The sequence below is a fragment of the Chinchilla lanigera genome, unplaced genomic scaffold (assembly GCF_000276665.1).
Source record: "Chinchilla lanigera isolate Chin_1 unplaced genomic scaffold, ChiLan1.0 scaffold00013, whole genome shotgun sequence".
Lineage (NCBI taxonomy): Eukaryota > Metazoa > Chordata > Mammalia > Rodentia > Chinchillidae > Chinchilla > Chinchilla lanigera.
This window is the reverse complement of record NW_004955414.1, coordinates 22,243,167-22,270,408: the sequence shown is the minus strand read 5'-3', so window position 1 is coordinate 22,270,408 and position 27,242 is coordinate 22,243,167. Positions and strand designations below refer to the sequence as shown.

General features: G+C 45.2%; 1 protein-coding gene and 1 pseudogene across 15 annotated transcripts in view; both read right to left on the bottom strand.

Moving 5' to 3' along the window:
- Positions 1-27,242, bottom strand: part of Dnhd1 (dynein heavy chain domain 1) — a 69,918-nt gene that overhangs the window by 30,396 nt on the left and 12,280 nt on the right. For 13 of the 15 annotated variants that reach the window (XM_013511985.1, XM_005380153.2, XM_005380155.2 and 10 more), the window contains exons 9-20: positions 22,953-23,207; positions 22,716-22,853; positions 22,549-22,600; positions 15,350-15,627; positions 15,018-15,261; positions 9,190-9,347; positions 8,597-8,722; positions 8,232-8,508; positions 2,198-2,325; positions 1,904-2,102; positions 1,404-1,498; positions 755-962 (exon numbers count right to left, since the gene is read on the bottom strand). In XM_013511985.1, coding sequence (XP_013367439.1) covers positions 755-962; positions 1,404-1,498; positions 1,904-2,102; positions 2,198-2,325; positions 8,232-8,508; positions 8,597-8,722; positions 9,190-9,347; positions 15,018-15,261; positions 15,350-15,627; positions 22,549-22,600; positions 22,716-22,853; positions 22,953-23,207 — 2,158 coding nt within the window. Of the gene's footprint in view, positions 1-754; positions 963-1,403; positions 1,499-1,903; positions 2,103-2,197; positions 2,326-8,231; positions 8,509-8,596; positions 8,723-9,189; positions 9,348-15,017; positions 15,262-15,349; positions 15,628-22,548; positions 22,601-22,715; positions 22,854-22,952; positions 23,208-27,242 lie in introns of those variants that run through there. The other 2 variants (XM_013511984.1, XM_005380162.2) reach the window with 2 other exon arrangements.
- LOC102024447 lies at positions 23,642-24,868 on the bottom strand (annotated as a pseudogene).

Here is a 27,242-nt window from a genome sequence, read left to right as displayed (position 1 = left end):
CATATATACATCATATTTTACTTATTTTTTATACATCATATTTTATGATTAAACCAATTTAACTAACATTTAGATTCGTTCTGCTTATGTTGGAGAATTTCTTCTCTACTGGCAATCCCCCAATGACATCATCTTGGATGTTTACACATGTCCTGTTTTCTGGCATGCTCTTCTCACCTTGCAAAGTTTGGCAAACTCCTGCTCCTTCAAAAGTCAGCATGAGGCCTCGCCCAAGTGGAGACTTCCTGATTCTCCCTGGTGTTTGAGCAGGTCCCCTCTCTGAGACTCAACTGCCCTCAGTGAGATGCACCATCATGACTTATTTGTATGCTACCATCTGTCTCTCACAGATTGGGAGTTTCCACAAGACAGGGGGCTATCTACAATCGCAGGGTTTCCTGTGTTTGTCTTATGGCCAGTTTAATGAGGGAAAGAAAAAGTATGACCAAGTCAGACATCAGATGCAATCTAGAGGCAGAGTACTGAAGCATGGTGAGAAATAACCAGGAGGAATTTCTGAGTCAGCCAGCAAGAGAGGACCTTTGCTGAAGGAGCCAGGCAGTGGGTGAGAGGAGGGTGTGTGTGTGGCAGTCTCCCATGGAGATTAAGACAGTATGTGAAGACACATGCTACACGTTCTTTAGTAACTGTGAGGCCCTGACTAAAGACAAATCTGGCAGGACTTGGTGGATGTGATGGTGGGAAATGGCTCCCCGCAGGAGGCAGTCACAGGGTCACTAAGGCTGAGTCTTACCTGAGAGGATGAAGGTGCCACTGTCCTTGCCCACTGCTTTCCACTGGGGGCTGGGGACCGTCTGCTTCTTGGAGTGTTCAGAGGCTGAGGACTCGTAAGGTACGTACAGGATAAAGTTGAGCAGGCGCAGCTGGCGCACTTCCCAGTCCTGCTGCAGCTGTTGTAGGCTCTCTTGGGCACGCGTTCGTTCATTGTCACACTGCCAGACCTAGAACAGGTGGGCCTCAGGAGCCAGAACTGGCTAATGGCTCAGGGAAGTGTGGGACCATCAGACTTCAAAGATGGGCTATCAGCAGCATCTAACTACGTTAAACCCACCCTTTCAGAAGGCTCCTGTGAGCGTGTCACTTCATGCTGTCTTGGGTCAGAGTAAATATTGGGGGACATCTGCCATTCTGTGTGCCAAACACTTTGAGCAGGACATCTACTTCCTTTTCCCAGGGGAGCTGTTAGTCGCATAGTCTGAAACCACCCATCAGATCTTCATCCGAACACTTAAGGAGACTACTCCTACTCTCCAGCGTGGTCAGCAATCGAACCCCCAACCTCCACTCACCCACATGGCAACATTCACCGGCCCTGTATCTCAAGGGCCTTGGCCTTGACGGCCTCTGGGCTTGGACCACCTCCTGTCTCCTGTGGGCCCCACCTGATTGATTCGATCTGCAAACTCCAGCAATGGACAAGTGAGCAGCTGACCCAGTGTCAGGAGTTCCATACTTTGGAGATTGCTTAGCCCTAAGGCTGAAGGTAGAAGAGACAGATCAGAATAACACACAGTGCATGCCAGAAGCTAGCCCACGTCTAAACCCAGGCCGCAGATTCAGGACCCAGAGCCTAGCCCAGCCCAGCTCAGACACTGGACTGCAGATCTCACAGCACACTCAGGAGCCAGAGCAAAGAGCCCAAGCCGAGCCTAGGCCCTGTCCACAAAGAAGACCCTACATGGTAATCAGGGAAAACAGAATTTCTTTTCCCCTTGGGCGTGGGGCGGTGTGTGAGCTGGTGGTTATGGTATGTGAGAAAGCGTAGGCAGCAACCTAGAGGGGAAAAGCATTTCCAGCAAGAGCAGCAGGGAACTCCGTTGTTGAGCTGCTCTAAACCCTTACTCATCCTTTCCTCCTCCCCTCTGACTCTAATCGAACCCACCCCTCATGAGGGATTGATAGTTAAGGTTCTGCCTCTGGGAGCTGCCCAGCTTGGTGAGCAAGGGCAGGTAGCCTCGGAACTCTTCCAGCATGCGCATGCAGCGTTGCAGCACGGGGCTGTGCACCCCTAGAGTTGTGCTCATCCGCGCCGCCTCTGTCAGCCAGCCATCTGTCTTCTCCTGGGCCACAGACAGGCTGAACTGCAGGAGAAGGGCTCACTGTCAGCTCGAGAGGTCTCTCCCCATCCTCCTCAACGCTCCCCGCAGGAAGGAGCTCCGAGGAGGAGCATCAGTACCTTGACAAACGCGATGCACTTCCATTCGCTGAACGTTTCAGAGATGGTTCGGTACAGGTGCCAGATGTGTTGCTGCAGCACGATAGGACGGGTCCCACAGACTGGCAGGGGCACGGGGCTCTCATCTCCTGCGGTACAGGGCTGGCTAAGACCTGGGCTTCTCAGAGAACGGTCAATCAAGAGCCCATAATGACGGAAGAGAGATTCCAGCGGGTGGGTGGGTGTAAACTGTTCAGTTCAACAGGAACTTTCCAGTTATTGGGACAGGAACTTTCAGTTCAGTTCAGTTCAGTTCAACAGGAACTTTCAAGTTATTTACTCAGAAAAGAAGTTATTTACAGAAAAAAAGTTATTTACTCCAGAAAGAATGTCTGGGAAAACAGGATGGCGGTGGAATGGAAGGGTTCCCTGTCTATTAAGCTCCACTTCACTCAATGCAGCCATGCTGGGCTCTACTGCTGCTCAGGCACTGCACTAGGCATGGTCCTTCCTGCTAAGGGCCTTTTTTGACTTGCAGTTCATTCTTTCTGGAACATACTTTCCTCAGAGAATCACATGATTCCAGCCGTCATGATTCCAAGCCCTTATTCAAACAGTACCATCTTAATAAAGCCTACGCAAACCAGGAATGGTGGCGCGTGCTTGTATTCCCAGCACTCGGGAGACCGAGGCAGGGGGATTACCATGAGTTTGAGGTCAGCCTGGGCTACTTAAGTGAGTTCAAGACTCAGCCTGGACTACACAGAGAGAGCTTGTCTCAACAAACAAACAAACAAACAAACACCTCTTTCAATAAGGCCTATGCAGACTATCACATTAAAAATTGTTATAGTCCTTCCCTGTGGTTCTCAATCCCTCTTATCCTGCTGCACTTTTTCTCTAGAACACTTATACTTTCCAGTACACTGCCCTACGTAGTGTAGTTGCATGTTATGTTCAGTAGTTGCTGCTTTTCCCCCGCAGCTAGAATGTCGGGGCAGCTGGGTAGCAGCTTCGTCCTGTACTCACTGAGACACCTCAAGCCTGGTACATAGGAGGCACCCAACAGTTATGTGGTGAATGAATGAATAAGCGAATGAATTCTCAGGCAAGAGAATTTCAGGGAAAAAAGAGTATTTCCGGGACATAAATATGAAAACATATCTGGCCCTCACCGGGGTAAAAGTAAAGTTCCCCGTTGTGTTTGTATTGCCAGTTCTTTACTCTCTTCATAAGCTACTGCATTAGGTCTTAACAATTTGCTTCTCATCAGGTGTGAGATATATGCCAAAAGTAACCTGTAATTAGTAAAAGTTATAGAACTGATATTTATGATGTACTTAAAGACACGAGCTCACAGCCAGGGTCATTGCTACAAGACTGTTGTTCTCATTCACTTGAATTCCTGTTTTGTTCCTGAGGGGGCAGGAAAGAGAGTCACACCCACCTGTGGGAAAGGATGCATTTGACATGTGTGGACATCATTCATCATGAAGAGCTCAGTATACGAAAACACCTAGGATCACTTATCAGATCTCCAATTTGACAAAAATAAAACCTGAACTCTTTCAATCTCTCTGTCTGAATTCAAAAATTTGGGCCAGAGACTCACTGAATCTTTTTTTCCTTTATTATGGGTGTGTGTGTAGGAGGGTGTTTGAACCTTGGTGCACTCCATCACTGAGCGACATCCCCAGCCTTTTTTATTCCTTAGTTTGAGACAAGGTTTCACTAGGTTGCCAAAGCTGGCCACATACTTGCAACCTGCCTGCCTGAGTAGCTAGGGATTACAAGCGTGCCCTACCATAGCCAGGGACCCACAGAATCTTTGATAGGAATTGCCTCAGCATTAAATATTGGCAAATAACTTCCTCCATAAGGAAGGGCAGATGCAATAGCTCCAAACACATGCAGAGATGAAAACAAATTTGAGGATTAAGAGTAAATGCCCTAGCCAGGTGTGGTGGTGCATGCCTGTAATCCCAGCAGGTGGAAGGCTGAGGCAGGAGAACTGCAGTGAGTTTGAGGCCCAGCCTAAACTACATAGTGAGATCCTATCCCCTACCTCCCCTAAAAAAAGAGTAAATGCCCTCGCCAGGCGTGGGAGTGCACACCTATAATCCCAGCTACTTGGAAGAATCAGGAAGGAGAATCAAACGTTTTAGGCCTGGGGCAATTTAGCAAAACCCTATCTCAAAATAAAATAAAAAGGATTGGGGATATAGCTCAGTGTTCCCTCAACTGACTCCCCAGTAATGCTAAAAAGAAAGAAATGTTATTCTATGGCTATTTTTTGTGGTATCTTCTCAACAATTTTCATTCTATTTCACAACATTTTATCTGGAAGTGATTTCAAAATGCTTAAAGTGGCAAGGAAAATGAATACCTCTAACTACTGTCTTACTTACTAATCCCGTATATCTCTTATCTAGATTTTCCTTTTATTAGAACATTTCAACCATTTGCTTTATTGGTTGTGTTTGCATGGTCTTTGTGCATATAGGCATGTAAAACACATAAACATAATTTTTCTTAATTATTTCAGGGTAAATTACACAGATGATAGATAGTCCTTCCCAAAAATATTCAAGTACATGCTTCCTAAGAATAGGGAGATTTGGGCTGGGGATGTAGCTCAGCGGCACAGTGCCTGCCTGAGTTCAGTTTCCAGAACCAAAAAAAAGAATACGGAAGTTCTCTTCCATAAGCACTGTGCAATTATCAAATTATTATATCACATTGTTACAATATTTTCTACTGCCCATATTTCAGCAAATACACAAAAAGTGTTCAACATTGTTGGCCATTAGAGAAATGTAATTTAAAACATTGAGATTCCATCTTACCCCAGAATGAATGGCTATCATCAAGAAATTAAATGAGAGCTGGGTGTGGTGGTGTACGCTTGTAACTCCAGCACTCAGGAGGCTGAGGCAGAAGGATCACTGCAAGTTCAAGACCAGCCTGGGCTACAAGTTGAGCTCAAGGCTAGCCTGAACTGCACAGTGAGACCCTGTCTCAAAAAAGACAGACCAAAAAAAATTAGAAATCAAATGATAACAAATGTTGGAGAGGCTGTGGCAAAAGGAACACTTTTACATTGTTGGTGGGAATGTGAACTAGTACAACCACTATTGAAATAAGCATGGAAATTCCTCAAAAAACTAAAAAAGAGAAATTTCCTTCAGCTCAGCTACTACCCTTCAATGTATTTTCCCAAAGGTTAAAGGCACCATATTACAGTGATACATGCACACCCATGAATGCAGCAGCACAACTCATAGTAGCTGAATAGCTCCATCAACAAATGAAGGAATGGGGGCTGGGGATTTAGCTCAGCGGCAAAGCGCCTGCCTCGCAAGCTCAAGGTCGTGAGTTCAGTTCCTGGTACCGGAGAAAGACCAAAAAAAAAACCAAACAAACAAACAAACAAAAAAAACAAATGAAGGGATGATGAAGATATGGTATTTATACACAACGGAGTCCTACCCTGCTGTAAAGAAGAATAAATGAGTCATGTGTGGGAAAATGGATGCACCTTGAGACCATAATGCCAAGTGAAATAAATCAGACACACAGATTTAAGTATCACATGGTTTCTTATACGAGAAACCCAAAATATAAAGAACAAAATAAAAGATAGGAGGAAAGAGGAAGATAAATCTCTCACAAATGGGAGGGGAACCAGAAGATGGAGGGAAGGGGAGAGGGGTGAGGAGATGAAGAAAGGAATGGAGATGTGTTAGGTACACGTGCCACCTCCTCGTGGGCAGTGTGACCGCTAGGTACTGTGAGCGCGCACTAATAAGAAATAAAACAAAAAGATAATAGAGCCCTTCGTAGCACTGCTTCCCCTCAAGCACAGCAGCTGATCTAGGGTCAAGTACTCCGCTTCCTTGTCACGTCTTTTATGGTTCTTTTAATCTAGGCTATTCCTCCTACAGCTTTTCTTTGCCTGAAATTGCAGACATTTCAAAGTACTCTCTACAAAACCTGTTTCCTCCGCCTTGTTAACAGAAAGTTGCTCAGGTTCCGTTCCTCTGATTTTGTTTGTGATGTCATTCCCTGCCTCAGTGGATCACGCACAGGTGGTGTCTGTCCTTCGGGCATCACGTCGAGAGGCACGTCGTTACCCAGTTCCTCCACTAATTGCTGTTTCTTTTTCTTCCTTGTAGCTAATAAGTACAACTAATAAGTAGCCTCTGGGGGCGACCGTCTAAAATAGTGTAAGTATTTTGCTCTTCGCCAGGTTTGCCCGGGGTTGGCATCCACTGCCACCCACCCGATGCAGTGTTTACTCTGATGGTTGCAAAATGACGTTCCCACTCTCTGCCATCTCCACATCGTGGTCTCTGGTCGGATCCTGGCACTCTATGTAAAGATGAATCTATACTTCTTCCTCATTGATTTATCTGTTTATTATTATTTTTATTAATAAATTCCTGGTTTTTCAGCAGTTTAGAATTAATTACCATATTACTGTACTTTCGTTCTCAAATTGCTCCGGCTTTGGCAAGTTGGCATCCGTGAGGCATCCTTGTGATGTTCCCATCACTTTTCCCCTTTTAATTTAACACTTCCTTACGTTGTGGTATAAAATCTTACTCCACACTCACAGGCACCTACCCTGCCACAGCCCCAGACACCCATTTCTCTGAGGACCCCTGGTTTGTTATAGTGGAGAATGGGATTAGAAACTAAAATCTGAGAACAAGATGGCTTCTTGTCACTGGGTGTCTTTGTTTCTTGTCCACATCAGCAAACAGAACTAGGAAATATGTGCACATATATAAACATATAAACACACACTGCCACGCATATACATGTGTGCATATGCATGCATACAAACACATAGAACATGTGGGTGTGCTCTAAAATACAGTGGAAATATAGAGTAGACACTACATGAAATGCAAGCTTATATGACAAGCTCATAACTTGCTTCTACAACTCAGAGGAAAGGAATAAAAGAATGAGTGATGGAGAAAATTAAAAAATGAAGGTGAGGCCAGTAAATCCAATATACACATAAGAATTCTAGACAGAGCCCAGAGCACAAATCAGTGATTATCAAATAACTGATAAACAGATTCCACACAAAAGAAAAAAGTTGGATTAGATCAGATTTGCCTAAAATGCTCAATATTACAAGATAATAATGCAATATCTAAATTTGAAGGAAAATAATCTGTGACTTCAAAACAATGCCTTTCCGGGGGATATAAGTGACTCAGTGTAAGAAAAGAAACCCCAGCCCACAGACTTCTGCCTGCTTGGTGTGCAGAAGGGAAGCAGCAGAGCTGTGTTGCTGCCGGAAGGGCGGAGCTCAGGAGTGTCCTGGTCTCCCCTGCAGCTCTGAGGCTTTCGGCAGCCTATCCTCTAAACCACACTGGCTGGAGGCAGAGGCTCCTGTGATATCAAGACCTGGTCTTATCTGTGGCACACTGATGCACTGGGATAGGGCTATGCTGGACACAAAGACCAAGTTCTACAGTGACAGCACACCTTTTTCCTGCATGGGATTTTACTCCCTGACCTCATCACATTCTAATGAAATATTTGGCTATTTGCCTTCCCTACTAGGCTGTAAGCCTCCGAAATGCACAATCTGAATTATCAAATATATAAAGGTTTCTTCTTTCAATATTTGCTTATTAAAGAGATCAACAAAACATGCCTATAATTCCAGTACTCTGGGAGGCTGAGACAGGAGGATCACAATTTACAGCCTAGCCTGGCAACTTAGCGATTTAGCAACACCCGGCCTCAAAATTAAAATGAGAAATAAAATAAAGGGCTAGGGCTGTAGCCCAGTGCTAAGGACCTGGGTTCAATCCTCAGCACTGCAAAATAAATAAATAAATACATAAATAAATAAAACAAAATAAAAATAAAATTAACAAAATAAAACAAAATAAAACAAACAAACAAACAATATTTTAAAGAGAGACCAAGAAAGGTATGTGATTCCTGAGGCTTGCTCAGGATCACACAGGACATAGGACCCCAGCCCTCATCTCAGGGTGATGGTGGAAGGGGTGGGGACTCTCAGTACCCGTAAAGGTGACGTAGGCATGGTGTAGTTCACCGAGGTGCCTGGCTGTGTTCTCGAACTGATGCTCCATGGAGATGAGCTTGCTCTCGGTGCTCTTCTGCTCTTGCGTGGGGTCCATGAAGGGACCAGACAGGGCCTTCTTAAGCAGGCCTTCCAGCTCGGCCAGTGCTGCTGCCATCAGCTGCTGCAGCTTGGGCACGATGGCATACTGCTTGCTGAGCAGATACTCGGAGGCCTGCGTTTTCTCAAACTGAAATGCCTCCCACATATCCAGAAGCTGTGGGACAAGCAGAGGGCAGTGGAGTAGACGTGGTTATAGAGGAAGCGGTCCAGGAGGTGGGTGACTCCCTAAATCACCCCCTCACCGAGTTATCCAGTGCCTCATTCTCAGCACTGAAGATGTTAAAGTAGTTGCGGATGAACTCATGGAGGGACCGGATGTATTCTATTCGCTCCTCCAGCTGAATGAACTCCTCGTTGGCTTCATTCACCTGCAAGGATGACCGCATGAGGCCAGACCCACCAAGACCCTGTGCACCTGCACGGGCCCATCCTCAGGGGCCGTTCCGCCTTCCGGACTCAGCTGCAGCTTTTTAACTCATTGAGCTCAGGGCAATCTGGGATCAGATCCCTTTCTGATGCAGGTCTCTGAAGGAAACTAGTTCTCAGCCACCGGACCTGATGACAGGGCAACATCGCCTTATCCGACCATCACAGACAGCAGAACCCACATCCCTGAAAGTAAGACTGTTTCTTTCATCATGCCAGGGTCTCCCCCTGACACGAGGAAACCAATGGCCGTGTGAAAAGAGCAAGAATTCGTGACGGCAGATCACTCACGTCAACATATTTTAAGAGCACCCTTTGGGAACTCAGTGGAGACCGGAAGAGAGTGTGCTGAGCCTCTGAGCAGGATGGGCCCTGGACAAACTGGGAAGGACGGATGGGGAGAACCCACCTTCTGGGAGCACAGTGCAATGGAATGAATGTCCGTACTGATGGTTTGGAAGACCTGTATGAAACCCGTGAGCTCTGTCATTAGTTGCTGACTGCGGCTCCAGCATTCATTCTGCACCTGTGTAAGAATATCCTCCTTCATGCTGTCCAGCTTGGACTCTGGAAACAAGACAGCCGCATGTTAGGCGGTACATGAAAAAGAAGGGGGTGCTAGAAGTACAGCAGGCCCAGAGCGGGAGTGGGCTGAAGGGGAGGCCAGACAATGAACACATTTCCTCCCTCCTGGAATGCTTGCCGCATCCCTGCTCTGTGTCCAGCCAGCTGCTATGCACTGGGGTCTGTGTGCTGCACCAGGAGGCGCAACAGAAAGTTCCTCACAACGTGATAGCAGAGGCAGATACACAGATGGACTATCACAAGTGGGTACTCATGGTGTGATGAGTCTTCTGTCAGTGCCCGGGCCCTCAGGCAGGCACGGTGCAGGGACCTGGGGCTGGAGAAGGCTTGAAAGGCTTCCTCAGAGAGGTCACTGGAGGTGGATGTGTGGAGTAGTTTTCATGAAACAGCTGTGCAAGGGCATGGAAAGCACTCAGTCATGAGTAGCAGAGGCCCTGTCAGTGTTCTCCTGCTGGGGTCTTACTGTCTCTGCTCTAGTAGAAGAGGTACTAAGAAAACAATATAATCGGTCTTGCTTTTAAGAATTAAAAGAGAGGCTCACGAGGATATGGAGTTAGAAGATAATTTTAGAGGCTGCCCTAGGTTATATGAACAACTGCATTTTCTCCAAAGGCAAGAAAAATACCCATATGATACTTCATCAAATCCAAGATATCAGCAATTTTAAAAGGCGTCATCATTCTATATATTACTAAAAGGGAAAAAATGATCTAAACTCTGACATGCCATCAACCATAAGAACTGAACTTCTTAAATTCAGAGATGTTAAAATATGAACAGAACAGCAAAATATAATATAGAAATATGGTAAACCCCCAAATTCAGTAGAGAATTAGACATTATTCCATTCATTTTACCTATATTAAACCATTTGATCTTCAAAAAATTCCGTTTGAGTTAAATATTATTTTTTTCCCTTATTTTACAAATAAACAAACTGAGACTCAGAGAAATTAAGTAAGTTAATTAGCATTATACAATGGTAGAACAAGGATTCAAACTCTGGCAGCCTGGCTTAACTCGTTATAAATACAAACACAAACATATAAATATAATCATAAACATATATAATATGTAAACAGGAGGACTGCCACAAATTCCAGGCCAACTTGGGCTACATAGTGAGTTCAAGGCCAGTTTGAACTACAGAGCAAGACCCTGTCTCAAAAAAAAACCCTAAATAAATAAATAAATAGGCCTGGTGTGGTGGTGCACACCTGTAATCCCAGCACTTGGGAGGCTGAGGTAGGAGGATCATTACAAGTTTGAGGCCATCCTGAGCTACATAGTTGAGTTCAAAGCCAGCCTACACTACAAATAAGACCCTGTCTCAAAAATAACAACAACAACAACAATAAAACAATAAAACAAACAAACCACTCTAAAATAACTAACATAGCGGGGCTTGGTACTCCTGTAATTCCAGCCCTGGGAAGCTGAGGCAGGAGGATCATTGGGAGTTCAAAAACAGCCTGGACTACAAAGTGAGCTCAAGGCCAGGCTGAACTGCATAGTGAGACCCTGTCTCAAAAAAGACAAAAACAAACAAAGATAATTATAATAACTAAAATAAATTGCTTTTATTATGTGAAAAGCAAGCCAGACTATCTCCTATTAGTATCTCTGCAACTGGAAAGTGGCACAGTGAATTCAAAGGGGAGGGAACTGAGACATCAGTGGGTCTGGCACTACCAGAGCCTTGGAGAAATTAACCAAGAGAATCGGCCACCAAGGGTTAAAGCTGACAAAATCTCCAGAGGGGGCACCTGTAAGGAGTACCACATGTTGGAGCAGAACATGAGGACGTAAACTTGTGATATTTCGTTGTTGGTTTTTTTTTGTTGTTTTTTTTTTGTTTGTTTTTGTTTTTCTCCGGTACCGGGAACTGAACTCATGACCTTGCACATGCCAGGCAGGCGCTTTTGCCGCTGTGCTAAATCCCCAGCCCCAACTTGTGATATTTCAAGACGTCCCTCTGGCCACTGCAGGGGTGCCATTTGGACTTCAGTAAGTCCCTGATTTACAAACATCTGAGTTGCAAACTCTCACAGATACAAAGGGACCTTGAATTATGTAGATGCGAGCGGAAGTAGCTCACATTCTGCCGGATACTGCCGCAGTTGCGCTGCTGTGTGCCTATGTACAGTGTAACAGCGCGCAGTAGTGCGGTGCTCCAGTCGGCGCCCAGGGTGTCCGGAAGCAAGAGGAAAACCAGGCTGATGGCGGAGGGGGGGTGGGGGGTTGGTATTTTTATGCTTTACCTTGTATATCTGTATCAAAGGTGTATAAAACTCACTTTGTTATAGCTAAGATAATTGTACTACTAATTTCTATTGGTTTATTGAAAGGAACAGTTAATGCTTAAATTTTTTTTCATCAATTTTACATGCCTATATTTGGTAATCTGAGTAACCACTTTGAAAATCACAATATGCAATATAACTGCCATTGTTGATTTCCTATCATCTTGTTTTGAAATTCTGTATCGTTTTTTAATGTTTTAAAAAATTGTTTATTCTCTTAAAAAAAAAAAAAAACCACTTGGTTGGAATCTGACTCCTTCAAGTCAAGGGACTTACTGCGGTAGCATCAGGCAGGCTGAGGCAACTAGGAGTGCAACAGCGACACCACATGGTATAAAGGAGCAATGGCTGGATAAACTATCCGCTCCTCGGGATTGAGACAAAACATTTGAGAGATATTTAGGAGGCACAAGAAGGAAAGGATTTGGTTGAAAGGTGGAGAACTGATGGAGACCACTACGAAGCAGACCTGAGCAAGACTTAAATTAATCAATTGGCTTTTCATGTTCACTTGTGAATCTGTCCAAGGCCTAGGTTTCTCATCTGGCAATGGCAGACTCATAGTAAGTGAACCTCTGTGAGTCACTAATCCCTACTAGAACCTGTAGTGGTGGATGAAGCCAGAAAGCCTCAAAGGATAAGACAAGATCACAGCCAAGGACGCTTGTTTCAGATCTCAACTAGATAAAGACTACAGTCTCAGGCATCTCATTCTTCAGTGGATTAATTTAATATCTTACTTAGAGAAGCCCTTGAGTGGTTCTGCCCTTCCTGAGTACTCCCCTCCCTTCTTCTGATAACCAAATAAATACGGGTGACTCAGAGAAGGTTGTGGTCTTAGCCCTGAGAGAATCTTGAGTTCTGTGAGAGGGCTTTGATCCTCCTGGAGCCCTGAAATCATGCCCTTTGCCTCTTTTTATTTAGCCTTCACCATACACTCATTCAGGAGATTGTGGACCTGATTGTAGCCCACAATAACTAAGGGATATTATTAACCCCATAGGGAATAGTGGAATTAAAAAGAGAGGAGAAAAGGATGACTCCTAGTTTCTGGTGAGGCCAGTTTACTAGAGTGGATAGGTAGGCTGCTCACCATTCAAGGCAGCCCTTGAAGGAGGGGGACAGTCAGAGGACAAGAAGATAAAATATGACCAGCAAGAAGGGGGAAAGTAGATGGGAGAGAATAAAGTGAACTGCTAAAAATTATTAAGTGCCTGTCACAAGCCACTGTCAGTGCTAGGAGCATCGTGACTGTCTTATTCAACCCTTTTCACCACAACCTTGAGTGTTTAGCACGCCCAGGCTGCAAGCAAAGGAACGGAAGCTCAGTGATAGTAAGCGACCGTCAGGATTCTACACTCGGGGCTGCCTTCTCCCCAGCGGAGCCTGGACTAATGATCAAGAAGTTAACCAACTGGAACGAGAACACAGACTTCCGCAGCAATGGTGGAGGAAAGCCTGTCCAAAAGGAAGGGAGGCCAATCACAGCCCCCCGTTCCTGCCTTTCCAGTGTAGCCCCACCTCCCACAAGAGCAGGGAATTTCAGGGGCTCACGAGGATGCCTGAATGAGGCCTGGGCATTACTCTGTTGTGCAGACAGACAGGGTGGTCCAGGCAGCCAGTATTTCAAGCCAATTGTCTCCAGGTCCCAGTTCCAAGCCTCTCACCTTTGTAAAGAAAGCAGGCCTAGGGGATCACGGGTCCGATAGCATCTCGGCTCCGCGGGAGATGGAGGTGACTACACCTAGATACCTATACTGCTGGGTGCCCCTGCTTACTGCCGTCCTTGGAGGCTGCACGGGGAAACAGATTCTCCTCCCTATTCCTTAGAAGAACAAATCACCGGCTTCCTGATCTACGCCACAGGGGCTTCTTCAAGGCCAGCCGCTAAGCTGAGACACTTGGTGTGAGACATCATTCCCATGGGAAGGGACAAAGAAGACAGAAGGGGCGACACCAAAGTATAAACCAGATTTCTCAGAGACTGACCTAATAGGTGTAGGAAATGGTGGGAGAAAAGAGACTGAGATGGGCTGAGCAGACTGAGAATAGGGTATTTTTTTTTACTAAGTAAGTTTCTTGGTACATTTTGGATATACATAATGATCACATTCATCATACGGAATCTGTACCTGTACATGATATAACTTCACTCTTTTTTTCCCCATTCCCCTGTCCTCCCTTCAACCCCTCTTCCCCTCATTTACAAAAGTTTTATTTCCATTTTTTCCTTCTTTTCTCATTTATTTTTGCTCTTTCTCCCCCTCCCCTTCCCCTTCCCATTTGAACATTTTCTTCCTGAACATAGAGTGCTCTTGACTCCTGCTTTTTTATGGAACTTTAGAAGGAAACTACCTCCCAGGGTGCCTTGTGCTAATCAGACACGGCCACCACAGATTAGAAATGCTGTGTGATGATGCACTGTCACAGGAAGAGGGACAACTCTCACCCAAACGGCAGGAGAGACGGAAGACAGCAGAAAATTGGTAGCCAGTGGGCCTGGATGCGGTTTCTGTATTGAGGGACCCTGAAGTCAATGCTATGGGAGAGGCCAGTCTAAGAGAGAGACCCGCAGGAGCCCAACTGGGGCCAAATCAGGAAAGGCAGGTGCCCCGGACCCCACGAGGGTGAGAGAACACACCCTGCTACGCCGGCTCAGGGTGCAGCCGTGCCAGGAGCAGCTTGCAGAACAGCAAGCGGCCCCGCAGCCCTCCCCAGAGGGCACCTGGAGAAGGCGAAGGGAACGGAGGACACTTGAGGATAAAAACCGCCCAGAGCTGTGAGATGCATTTGAATTGATCAGATACCCAAAGTATACCAAGTTACACCACAGTAGCTGCTTTAAACGCCAAGAGGTTTCCTTAATTGGGAAGGTTACTGTGCTCATCTATCCCCAGCCACCAAAGATAAGATCAGTTTAAAGAGAGTGCGATTTTACACACGCAAATTATGGCATAAATTGTGACTCTGCTCCATGTGAGGAGGGGTGCATCCTGTCTTCCCAAAGTCTCTGTGAAGAAACTGAGCTCAGGGGCCCCAGCAGCAAGCTGAGCTTTCTCTTAGTCATGTTTCATTTAAGCCTCTTCTCCACCAGGAGAACAGAAAATTCTGAGCAACAGCAACCTGACGCCTAAGGAACAGAGAGGAGGAGCAGGGAGACAGAGGCTGTTACTGGGCATAGCTGGGACGGAGAGGGGCTGAGGCCTGGAGGTGCCAAAGGTCCAGGAGGGGTCTGTGCCAAAGGTCCCTGGAGGACATTCGAAGCCCACGGTGGGCCGTACAGATAAGACATAAGCAAAGGAGGAGAAAAAGAGGAAGGGAAGGAAGGAGGGGAACAAGCAGCACTCACCCAATTCCGCCTGCACCTCCCTGCAGCTCAGCAGCAGGAGACTGCCTTTCGTGAGAAGCTGCACCGGCATATTGGAGACGTGGGCCTGCCAAGCGCTCAGCTGGCTCACCAGCGTGACGTAGCTCGCGACGGGACACCCTCGCATGTCTTCCAGCTTCTGAGGCCCCCAGGCTTGCAGGAACTCATAAACCTCTGTTATCCAGCGATGCTCCCTGCAGAACTCCTGCACCTCCTGCGTCATGCCCTGAGGGTAGACCACATGCTTAGGGCACAGGCAGTGGCTAAGATAGAAACCCGGGGGAGCAGCCCATTCCTTACACCTCCGCTCTTACCTCCAGCAGTGCCTGCTGTGTAGTCAGGGCCTCCTGGATTCCAAGGTTGTTATCCAAATCCTCCTGAAGCTGATGATAATTGGGCGGCAAGTACTGGCCCCGAAGCCGGGACCCACGGACCTCTAGGATATCAGTAATTGGGTGAGACTTCCAGGGCCACAGCAGTCCTACGTTTGGGCCACAGAAGATGCGAACAGCATGGCTGGGCTGGCCCTGAAACTTGGGCGTCAGGAGCTCTGAGTCCAAGTTGTCCTCTTCATCTTCTGCTGGTGGAGCACCTGCCATGATTGTTCATGAGCGCCCCCCAGAGCCCACGCACACCCCTGCTCTACCCTGAGTGTGTAACACACACATCACACACACATATACACCCACTCCCTGCTTGTGAGAGCTTACACATACATCTGTGTCACAAACACCCGACCATGAGGGAAGTTATTAGTTTGAATTCAGGTGCAGAGAATAAAATTTACTCTAGCCAGTATAAATAGAAAGGGAATTATTACAACATATTAAATGGATTGTAGGGGGCCGGGAATATAGCTCAGTGGTACAAGCGCCTGCCTGGCAAGTGAAAGGTCCTGAGTTCAATTCCTGGTACCAATAAAAAAAATGGATTGTAGAGTAATTAGATCTGAGAACAAGACTAGTTTAGGCTAAACATTTAGAGCTTTGGGCTGACTGGCAAAGTGGAACGTTACTGCCATGCCACCAGCTACAACACTTCTCTGCTGGGTACATCTGCAGAGGGGATGGCATATGCCTCTCCCCAACTAAATTCAGCATTAATTACATGTGACACCAAGCTGCAAGGCGGTATGGAAAGTGTAGTTTGTAGCACTCCAGCCTCTGCAATACAGAAGAGGGGCTGCAAAGGGGTATTATGCATGCTAGTCCTCAGTGTCTGCCTTAAGAAATCCTTGAACCCAGCTTCCCCTTAACTTTTAGGAACTAGTTCATTGCCAAGATGAGTGTTTGTTTAAAATGTTGTCAGAAAGAGTGGAACAGCATCAAAATGCTCAGAAATAATAGTTATTGTATCCACACCTAATGATCCAATGCGCCCAAGTCTCAGACTTCGGAGCTCTTCTATTCCGCATCTATAGCTACTCTTTAGGTCTCTCCCAGGTTTAGGACATGAGGAACCATCTATTTGCTTCTAAATTTATCTCTAGCCCAAGACTCTCTCTGAATTCCAATCCCATTTAAACTGCCTACTCTATGTTTGTGCTTAGATATCCAACATGCACTCAGACCTAACAGGGTGAAAATGAGCTCTGATTTCTCTCCCTCATAGAACACTGTTCCTCTTGCAGTCCTCTAATTTCAGTAGGTGAGAAAGAAGTCCATTTTTCTACACAGCCATTACAAACCTTCTTTTTTTTTTTTTGAGACAGAGTCTCACTATGTAGACCAGGCTGGCCTTGAACTCACAGCAATACTCCTGCCTCAGCTTCCCAAGTGCAGATAACAGGTGTGCATCACTACGCCTGACAACCATCACAGAGTCTTGCAACCTCTACACTCAAAATATACCCACAATCCAATTCTCACATCTACCATCACCTACTCTCCCCATCCCATTTTCTCACTGCATTATTGCAGTACCCTTTTAATTTTTTCCCAGTTTGGCCTTTGTCTCTGATACCTTACAGTCTCAGTTCCATATAAGAATAGCAAGCCAAACCGGGCACGGTGGTGCACGCCTATAATCCCAGCGCTTGGGAGGCTGAGGCAGGAGGATAGTAGTGAATTTGAGGCCAACCTGGGCTAGATAGCAAGACTCTATCTCAAAAACCAAACAAAACCAAACCAGAATAATTACTCCAGAATAATTCTGAGAAGATGATGAGAGAGGTAATCAAATCCTCACATAAAAATGATAGCGCAGTTAGACAGTAAAACCACCTACCACAGCTAACATTTGTAGCAAATGGGGAAAGGGACCCCCAGAAATCCCAAAGAACACATAAGTAGGGACAAACCGCCCGCAGTCTCAGTTCCCGCTGCTCTCAGCAGCTCTGCAGAAGCGGGGAGAGGGGCTCACTGAGGCGCTGGGCAAACCTGAGAAGAGAAAAACCCAGAAACAACCAACAGGCGTTTTCTGGGGAGCAGGGGGCCAATGCAAGAGCAGCAGGAAGAACTGGATGCGGTTTTACCTGCCCCAGGAGCTGTCCAGTAAGGCTCGTTGGAGCCGAAGCAATCTGTGCTGCATGAACTCTTGAAACCAAACAGCTAGGATGTAGGACAGAAGGCGGCACGAGAGAGAAGCTGCTGGGAGGAGAATAAAAGCTGAGCAGGAAAGAAGCGGCAGAGAAAAACAAGAGGCCAAGAGAGAAGTGCAATGCGGAGACGGAAAGCAGGAAATCCCGAAGAGCTGGCCACCTTCCTCAAACGTAAAACAAACACAAAACTCAGAAGCACACTGGAAGACTAGAAAGACATTCCAAACCAAGTCACTTTTTGAAAGTTAAAAAAAAAAAGCTAATTTTTCTAATATGAGCAACAGAGAAGAGAAGAACAAGGGATGATTACCAAAGGTTCTGGAGTTCTTTTCGGAGTAGCACTGAAAATGTTCTAGAATTGACGATGGCGGTGCATGTGCAACTCTGTAAGCACACTAAACACCTTTGGGATGTGCACTTTTTGTGGGTGAGTTACCTCTCAGTAAAGCTGTTTTACAATAAAAGATAGAAAACAAAATATCCTCTAACTTAAAAAAAATAAAAGATTTAAAACTATGTTTTGAAACAAAAGCAAAACAAAACCTGAGAATCCCGCTCCACAATGTTCAACACCAAGGCCCATTTTCCTAAAATTACTGGATTTCAAAGAAAAAGAAAAAAAACTAATTAGAACGAGCAAGTGATTTTGTGAAAGAACTAAAATTAGATTATCATTAGACTGTTTTTTTTTTTGGTTTTTCTCCGGTATTGGGAACCTAACTCACGACCTTGCGCTTGCCAGGCAGGCGCTTTTGCCGCTGAGCTAAATCCCCAGCCCTCTATCATTATACTTTTTAAATAGCAATTCATAAGGCCTGAAGAAAATAGAAATAATATACTTAAGATGTTTGAAGGAAAAAAATACAAACCAATACTTTTATACTTAACAACACTGACTTTCTTTTTTTTTTTTTTTTTTTTTTTTTTTTTTTTTTTTTTTTTTTGGTTTTTCTCTGGTACCGGGAACCGAACTCACGACCTTGTGCTTGCCAAGCAGGCGCTTTGCCGCGGAGCTAAATCCCCAGCCCCAATACTGACTTTTAAAAGGCGCAAATTGTTGTCAACATGAAAAAGCTTAGCAGGGTGCGCTGGTGCATACCTGTAATCCCAGCACTCCAGAGGCTGAGGCGGGACGATTGCCACCACTGCAAGGCCAGCCTGAACTACACATTGAGACCTTGTCTCAAAAACACAAAAGAAAAAGAAAGCCTATTGGAAGCCAAGATAGCTGGTCTGAGCAACCAGAGAAACTGGAAAGATGTGATGGAGAGAACTAAAAATAAAAGGATAAGCAGCGATGTAAGAGACAGGGGCTCTCTTCCTGCCTGCCTAGCTTGGATTTCTGGGAAGGCTGGTGCTGCATCTTCTTCACTGCCTTTGACTTTAGTAACGTTTTATATGCTGTGAGCCCCCACATATAAGACAACATTGAAGAACAGTGATTTCAAGGTGCCAAGACCCAGGAGATTGTTTAGGCAATAAAATGCTACACAAAGTTGATTCAAATGTAAGCACAAGCAATGGAAAGAAAAGCTAGTCTATTTTTAATGTGCTATGGCTAAAGGAATACTCCCTCCACCATACACAGACACACAAGAAGAGAGAAATCACTAGTAACTTCATTCCTTGTTTATTTTTTGTCTTTTTGAGACAGGGTCTCACTATGCAGTTCAGGCTGGCCTTCAGCTCACACTGTAGCCCAGGCTGGCCTCGAACTTGCGGCGATCTTCTTGACTCAGCCTCCTGAGTGCTGGGATTATAAGCACGTACCACCATACCTGGCCAGTAACTTCATTCCTAAAGTGAGAGTGAAATTTGCTTATCATAGAGCACTGGATTTCAACTAAGTCAAAGACATAAGTTGTTTGTATTTTTTTTTTTTTTTTTTTTTTTTTTTTTGGTTTTTCTCTGGTACCGGGAACCAAACTCACGACCTAGTTGTTTGTATTTTATGAGGGACTTGGGGTTTCAATTTAAAATATGTGTGTATTGGTATAATACATACAGGTGGACATGGGGTTGCATTTTTTTATCATTAATTCAGCTTTGAAGGATCTAAATAATAGAGACCTTCACCGCAGGTTTCCTTGAATTAGTGACCCAGACATTTCACACAGAATAAAGCCGATCAGTCATACTTCTACAAGTATAAATACGATCTCTTCAACTTTTCTCACTGAAGCCAGGCATGGTGGCGCATGGCTGTAATCCCAGCACTCCGGAGGCTGAGACAGGTGGATACCTGTGAGCTCAAGGCCAGCCTGGGCTACAAAGTGAGTTCAAGGCCAGCCTGAACTGCATAGTGAGACCTTGTCTCAAAAAGACCAAAAAAAAGTTTCTCACTGAAAAACAAAAATCTCCTTCCCTTTCTTCTAAATTCCACTCACTGCCACACTGCTTCCTTTTATACTTCCTTCCTGGACAAGTGTAGCTGTCCAGCAAAACAAAAACAAAAACAAAAACAAAAAATAACAAACACCCTGCACAATGAAAACAAAAAACCCTCCTAAAACCAATAATCATAGCTTTCATTCTTTTGTTGTTGTTGTTGTTGTTGCTATTTATTTTGCTATAGTAGTCCAGGTTGGCCTTGAGTTCACTATGTAGCCCCAGCAGGCCTCAAACCTACAGAGATTTTCCTGCCTCAGCTTCCCAAGTGCTGGTATTACAGGCCTGTGCCACCATGCCTGGCATAGTTTTAATTCTTGGCATTGTATCTCTAAGCTAAACTTTAATACCATCTCAACCCAAATGGGTATCAAAAGATTTTATAAGGGGCTGGGGATTTAGCTCAACAGCAAAAGCGCCTGCCTGGCAAGCGCAAGGTTGTGAGTTCGGTTCCTGGTACCGGAGAAAAACCAAAAAAAAAAAAACAAACAAAAAAAAAGATTTTATAATAAAATGAGGCAATCCTTTGTCTCTTTTCAGTGTAACAAACTTATCACAAATACGAAAAAGATACTCTGATCTTAGTAGGATATTGTCATACCACAGTAAGAATGTTAAGGTGATAATTGTTTTTGTTTTTAAGACAGGGTCTCGCTATGTAGTTCAGGCTGACCTTGAATTCACTGTGTAGCCTAGGCTGGCCTTGAACTGGTGGCGATCCTCCTGCCTCAGCCTTCTGAGTGCTGGGATTACAGGTGTGTGCCTCCATGCCGCACTTGGTGCATGTTTCTTAAAGACTGCTAGTAGAGTTTTACCTACTGCATATTCACCCTAGTGAAAATTATTCCATTTTTCTTAATTAATTTAGGGACAATTTTAAATCAGAGTTCTGCTTCTGATTCCCCCATTGTATGAATCTAGTTTTCTAGATGTGATTTTCCAGATCTTTTTCTCCTTACAGTTTTTTTTTTTTTTTTTAATTTTTTGGTTTTTCTCCGGTACAGGGAACCGAACTCACGACCTTGCGCTTGCCAGGCAGGTGCTTTGCCGCTGAGCTAAATCCCCAGCCCCTCTCCTTACAGTTTTATAGAAAAGTTTAAAGAATGGTACTATGCACTCTCATCCACCCACTTAGATTCAACAATTAACATTTTGTCACACTGTTGTGTTTTTTCTTCTATCTCTTGTTTCCCTTAAACTCTTTGATAGTGAGATACAAGCAAAAAAAAAAAAAGCATCACCACATTCAAAATGGCAGGGAAAAACCTAATACACTGCAGGTGACTGTTTTCACTTTCATCAGAATTTAGAATAAAAATTCAAGATTTTAAAAAACAATTCGAAGGAAGACACTACAGCAAGTGATGAGAAAATGCTGTGAGTTCTCTGATTTATCCAGATCTGTAATGTAACACCCACAGGAGTGAGAAGTAGGGAAATGAGCTGAGCCTGCCCTGACAGACTCCCTTTTCTAATCTTCAAGCTCAGATTTTTTGTTATTTCCACTTCTGCAGATTCATAAACTACTGTTTCTGATTCCAGAGCCTTTTCCCTTTCCACCGCACTATGTAAGTCAAATACCAATGGTCCCTACAAATTACCCTACATTGATTTTTGGAAAAAAAGTGACCCAACCAGTGTGACTTACAAAAAACAAACAAACACGCAAGTAAACACAGACTCCTTTCAATGAACATTAAAAAGCATCCAGCCAGGAGTAGTGGCACATGCCTGTAATCTCAGCACTTAGGAGGCTGAGGCAGGAAGATTGTTGAGTGTTCGAGGCCAGCCTGGGCTACAAAGTAAGCTCAAGGCCAGCCTGAACTGCATAGCAAGACCCTGTCTCAAAAAGACAAAAAAAAAAAAAAAAAAAAAAAAAAGCCTCTACATGTCCGATATCACTCAATGCACTTAATGATTTTGTTTGTGCCTGCCTTAGTATTCTAAAGAAAATATGAAAATGTGTTTCCTTGCTGGTAGTCAATGGTACTAATGAGCTACTGTACTCCACAGGAAATGAAAAGCTGGGCGTGGTGGCGCACGCCTGTAATCCCAGCACTCCGGAGGCTGAGGCAGGAGGATTGCTGTGAGTTCGAGACCAGCCTGGGTTACAAAGTGAGCTCAAGACCAGGTTGAACTGCATAGTGAGACCCTGTTTCAAACCCCCCCCCCCGCCAAAAAAAAAAAAGAAATGAAAAAGAGCTGCATGAAATAAAGCAAACGCTGTGTGAGCAGAGCTCCTCAACAAGTACAGATTAACATAACAATCCATTTCAACACGAAATGAAATGCCACTATGACACTGGTGAAAAACCTTGTGGAGTTTTGGATGTATCGGGAAGGCAATGTCCTCACACCCCTTACACACCCCCTTACCTCGCGCACACAAGCATAAGCACATGAATTAGTCAACAAAAACACCTCCTGACTCTTCCCCCCACAGCACACATGCACAGTGCCCAGGTTACAGCTGCTCCATCGCACCCGAAGGCCTGGGCCTCCTGACCATTTCTCAAGCCACCGACACCTCCATGTGCCCTTCCCTCCTTCCAGCCTTCCTACCCCTGCCCAGGTCTCCTTAAGTACCTTCAAAATACAGGGAACCCCTCAAGGTCTTCAGGTCAGCAGACTGCATTAGCTTTATGCCAGAATATAGAGAGAGGGCAGAGATGGAGAAACAGTGAGAGATCTAAACCAGGCTGAGGGCTCCTGGGATGGGAAGGGGGAATTCCTAGGGAGCCCAGAGTACATACCTTCAGGGCAGACGCCTTGGTGGAATGGAGGCCCTCAGACAGAATTTCGGTCATACTTTCAATACTGGGCATAGGGGAGAGCTGGCAACCCTCACCACATACCAGCTGTGATGAAAGAAAGGGTTTCTGCCTTGGAGCCTGTGAAAGAAGGGTCAGGAAAGGAGGGAGGGTTAGATGTCGCACACACCACCCCCATCCGGCCCCTGACTGCCTTCCTACCGCCACCCACCACCTCACTTGCAGGCTGTTGGCCACAAAGGAGGTTATTTCGTCTTCCAGGATCGTAACAAGGTTCTGACAGATCATGTAGCTGACCAGGCGGGCAAACTTTCCCAACTGCAGCAACCAGGTCTCTGCCTGCTTCAGCTTCTGCTCCAGCTGCTGGCGCTGCACCTTGAGCAGGTAGATGGAGCCCTGGCCCGTCCTGATCCTGTGGCTGTTCTGCACTCGCTCCTGCAGGCCCTGCTGCATGTGGTACGTGTCCTCGTGGATCTGCCAGGGCAGAGAGTGGGGACTCCCTGGAGACGGAGGGACGGAGAGGACACCGCCCACTCGCTGGTCTCTGTGCCTGGAGTCTGGAACCTAACTCTGCTCCTGGCAGGCCCCTTTTTAGCAGAGATTAGCCCCAGACCAGAGAAGATGCAGACCGGAGAGTATATATTAAGAGGACACAAATGTTACGTTAATGTTGACAGGCCAGGGCTGTCCACTGAAAGCCGCTAAGGTGGAACTCAAGTAGAAAACTTTCGCATATGTAAATAGAGAAATTCAAAAGGCACAGAATAAACCAAGAAAAAGACTGGATGAGTAAGATTTAGCAACCGTCAGGCCAGGGATGTAGCTCAGTGGCCCAGGGCCTGCCTTGCAAGCCAGCGAGAGGCCCTGAGTTCAATTCCCAGTACCCGCCCCTGAACCCCCCCGCAAATAAAAAGATTTAGCAACAGTCACAGGATATAGAGTCCAACTACTAGGCCTGGGAGTTGTGGCCTGCTGGTAGGAAAATGCTGCTTTATGCTCTATTGGAAACTGTTTCTGACCACTAGCATAGACTTTTGACTGAGGTGGGATAAAGGCCTAAGAGCTTGTGAATTCTTTCCAGATCTAGGAGGGTTTTTAGTGAATTCCTTTTCTTGTTTTTGGAACTGAGAATCGAACTCAGGACCTTGCACTTGCCAGGCAGGTGCCGTGCCGCTGAGCTATATCCCCGGCTAGGAAGGCTTTTAGTCTATAAAGGCCGCTGACAGTTGCCAAGTCTCTGGACTTGTCCTGTGGAGGAACAGAAGGAAGACACCAGGAGGCTGTGCTTCACCAGACGGACCCCGTGTCCTCACTGCGCTCCTGTTCCTCGTGGTGCTCCACAGAGCTTGCGACTGTAACTGACTGGTGTCTGTGGGTTGCATTTTTGCTATGCGTGAGCTCGAACCCAGCTTTCTGAGACCCAGCTGAGCCCCAAGCAAGGCACATCACACAGGGACACGCGCGCAGACGCGGCGAGGTGTCCTCTTCCACGCTGTAGCACACCCTCAGTACCTGCTGCCCGCAGTGCTTCACAGCCCTCAGTCGTCTCCTCCCCCTGAAGACATGCTTCCTCTTCCTCCTCTTCTCCTCCTTTAACACAGTCATCACCACCAACTTCATCCTGAATTTCTTCCATTAAGTATGAGAGGCTGACTGCTTACCCCTTTTCCAGCTCTGAGCCTGCTTCACTTTCCCCCTCATCCCCCTCTTCTTCCTGGTCCCCCTCTTCTTCATGTCCTGCAGGTGACACAGCTTCATCATCCTCTTCACCTCCCTCCTCCTCCTCTTCCTCTTCTCTGAGCCTGGTGCTTTGTTATCTTCTCTGTCATATTCATCTAAATATGTGATTTACTGCAGCGCTTCAAAAATACTTTCTTGGTAACCTCCCAGGTTTGTGATTTAACAGTTAAACAAATCACAAATCGAGACTTTTCAAATTTCTTCCACTGTACTGAGATCTTTCATTTTGTTTCCACTCAAATTCAGGGAGGTAAGATCTGGACATCTGTCTGCTAAAACTTCCAAGCCTTCAGAAATTACACTGTTACTAAATTCCAATTTTTGAAGTTGATTTAGGCTGGGAAGCCAGCCAGTGCATTTAATTCCACATTAGTTATACCCAGGAACTCTGTCATTCAGCCTGTAATCCCAGCACTCAGGAGGCTGAGGCAGGAGGACTGCTGTGAGCTTGAGGCTAGCCTAGGCTACATAATGAGTTCAAGGCCAGCCTGAGCAGGATAGTGAGACCCTATCTCAAAAAAAAAAAAAAAAAAAGTGTCCTTCAGGCCTTCAATTGCCCCCTGGCACACAGCAATTATCAGAGACAAACTGTCACTTTCTCCCAGGCTCTGTTTCTATTTTTGTTTTGGTTTTTCTCCGGTACCAGGAACCGAACTCACGACCTTGCGCTTGCCAGGCCGGCGCTTTGCCGCTGAGCTAAATCCCCAGCCCCCCAGGCTCTGTTTCTTAACTTCAAGTTAATCTGATGGAAACCACTATGAAGCAGCTCTGAGCAGGACTTAAATTAACCAATTGACTTTCCATATTTACTTGTGAGTCTGTCCAAGGCCTATGCTCCTTGTCTGGAGAAGGGCAGTGGACGCATAGTAAGTGAACCTCTGTGAGTCACTAATCCCTACTAAGGTCTGTAATGGCAGATGAAGCTGGAAAGCCTCAAAGGATAAGAAAAGATCACAGCCAAGGACACCTGGATCCAACCTCAGCTAGATAAAGACTATAGCCTCAGGCATCTCACTCCTGGGTGGATTAACTTAATACCTTACTTGGAGAAGACCTTGAGTGGTTCTGCCCTTCTTGAGTACTCTCCTCCCCTCTTTTGATAACTAAATAAATACAGGCCACCCAGAGAAGGTCGTGGTCTTAGCCCTGAGAGAATCTTGAGTTCTGTGAGAGGCCTTTGATTCTCCTGGAGCCTAAAATCATTCCATTCCCCTCTTTTGATTTAGCCTTTGCCATATACTAGTTCAGGAGATGGCGGACCTGATTAGCCCTCAATAACTAAGGGATGTTATTAACCCAATATGAATCCTCCTTCTTCAGCTCATGTCTTCCTCCTACTCTTCTAGTACTACTCCCTTCCATTCTCCTCTCCTGCTGTCCCCACTGCCCCCAAGCCTAAGTGTTTGAAAATATGGAAATGAATGAAAAGAACTGCAAATACAAATGCTCACCACCACCAGTCAGGTGCAGGGCAGCAAGAAAAGGACAGCAAGTGGGGCCCAAGGAGTTGGGACTCTACTCATCTGCCCCTGCCTCCTTGTCCACACACATGAGTGCACACACACACCAGCTGTGTCTCCTCCTTCTTCTCCCTCCTCTTCTTTTTCTTCTCCTTCCCCTTCCTCCTCTTTTTCTTCTCTTCTTCTATCATCACCATCACCATCACCATCATCATCATCATTATCATTTTGGTTCTAGGATTGAACCTAGGACCTTTTTCACTGACCTATATCCCCTGACCTTTTTTTTTTTTTTTTTTTTCTAATTGTGATATGGGTCTTCCTAAATTGCTGAGTTGCCCAGGCTGGGTTCTAATTTGTGATCTTCATGCCTTAGCCTGGGTGAGTGCTAGAGTTACAAGCACATACTATCACCCCAGGCTAAAAAGTTAAATGTATTTATTTAATAATTTTTTGATACGGGGTCTCACTGTGTAGTTCAGACTGGCCTTGAACACAGCATGTAACCCAGACTGGCCGTGAACATGAGATGATCCTCCTGGATCAGCCCGCCAAGTGGCAGAAGTATGGGCATGTACTACTATACTCAGCTAACAACGGTATTTTTAGATACCATGTATAATACCACCAAGCTGCACCGAATGTCAAGTAATAAGTCTAACGATGTAATGCTTAGGACTTGTATAGGAAACCTATAAAAGTTTGGTAAGACAAATGAAAGAAGGCAAAATAAATGGAGAGATCAGAGTCAAGTTAAGAAACTAAATGTTAAAATATAAACTCTCCCCATATTGGCCTATAGAGTTAAAGCAAGTCCACTGAAAATTCAAATAAGTCATCTTATTTGAATTTTGATCGGTTGATTCTATATTTTATCGGTAGAAATTGATCGGTTGATTCTATATTTTATGTGGAAATTCAAAGAACCCAAAACATCCCTGGTCATTTTGACAAACAGAAAAGTGGTAGGATTTAGGATATCAAATATAACCCTCCTATAATATATAATGTATAATAATTGACACTGTGACATTGATGAATGGACTAATGGACAGGACAGAACAGAGAATCCAGAAATAAACTCACACAGATAATGTCATCTTATTTTTTAAAAAGACACTGCTACTATTAAGTGGGGGAAAAGATAATCATAATAATAAGTGGAAAATTAACCTTGACTTTTACCTCACACCAAATATAGAAATTAATTTGATAGATCATAGACCTAAATCTGAAACATATGGTAATAAGGTTTCTAAGGAAACAGGAGAATATCTATACCACTTTGGGGTAGGCAAAAATGTTTTAT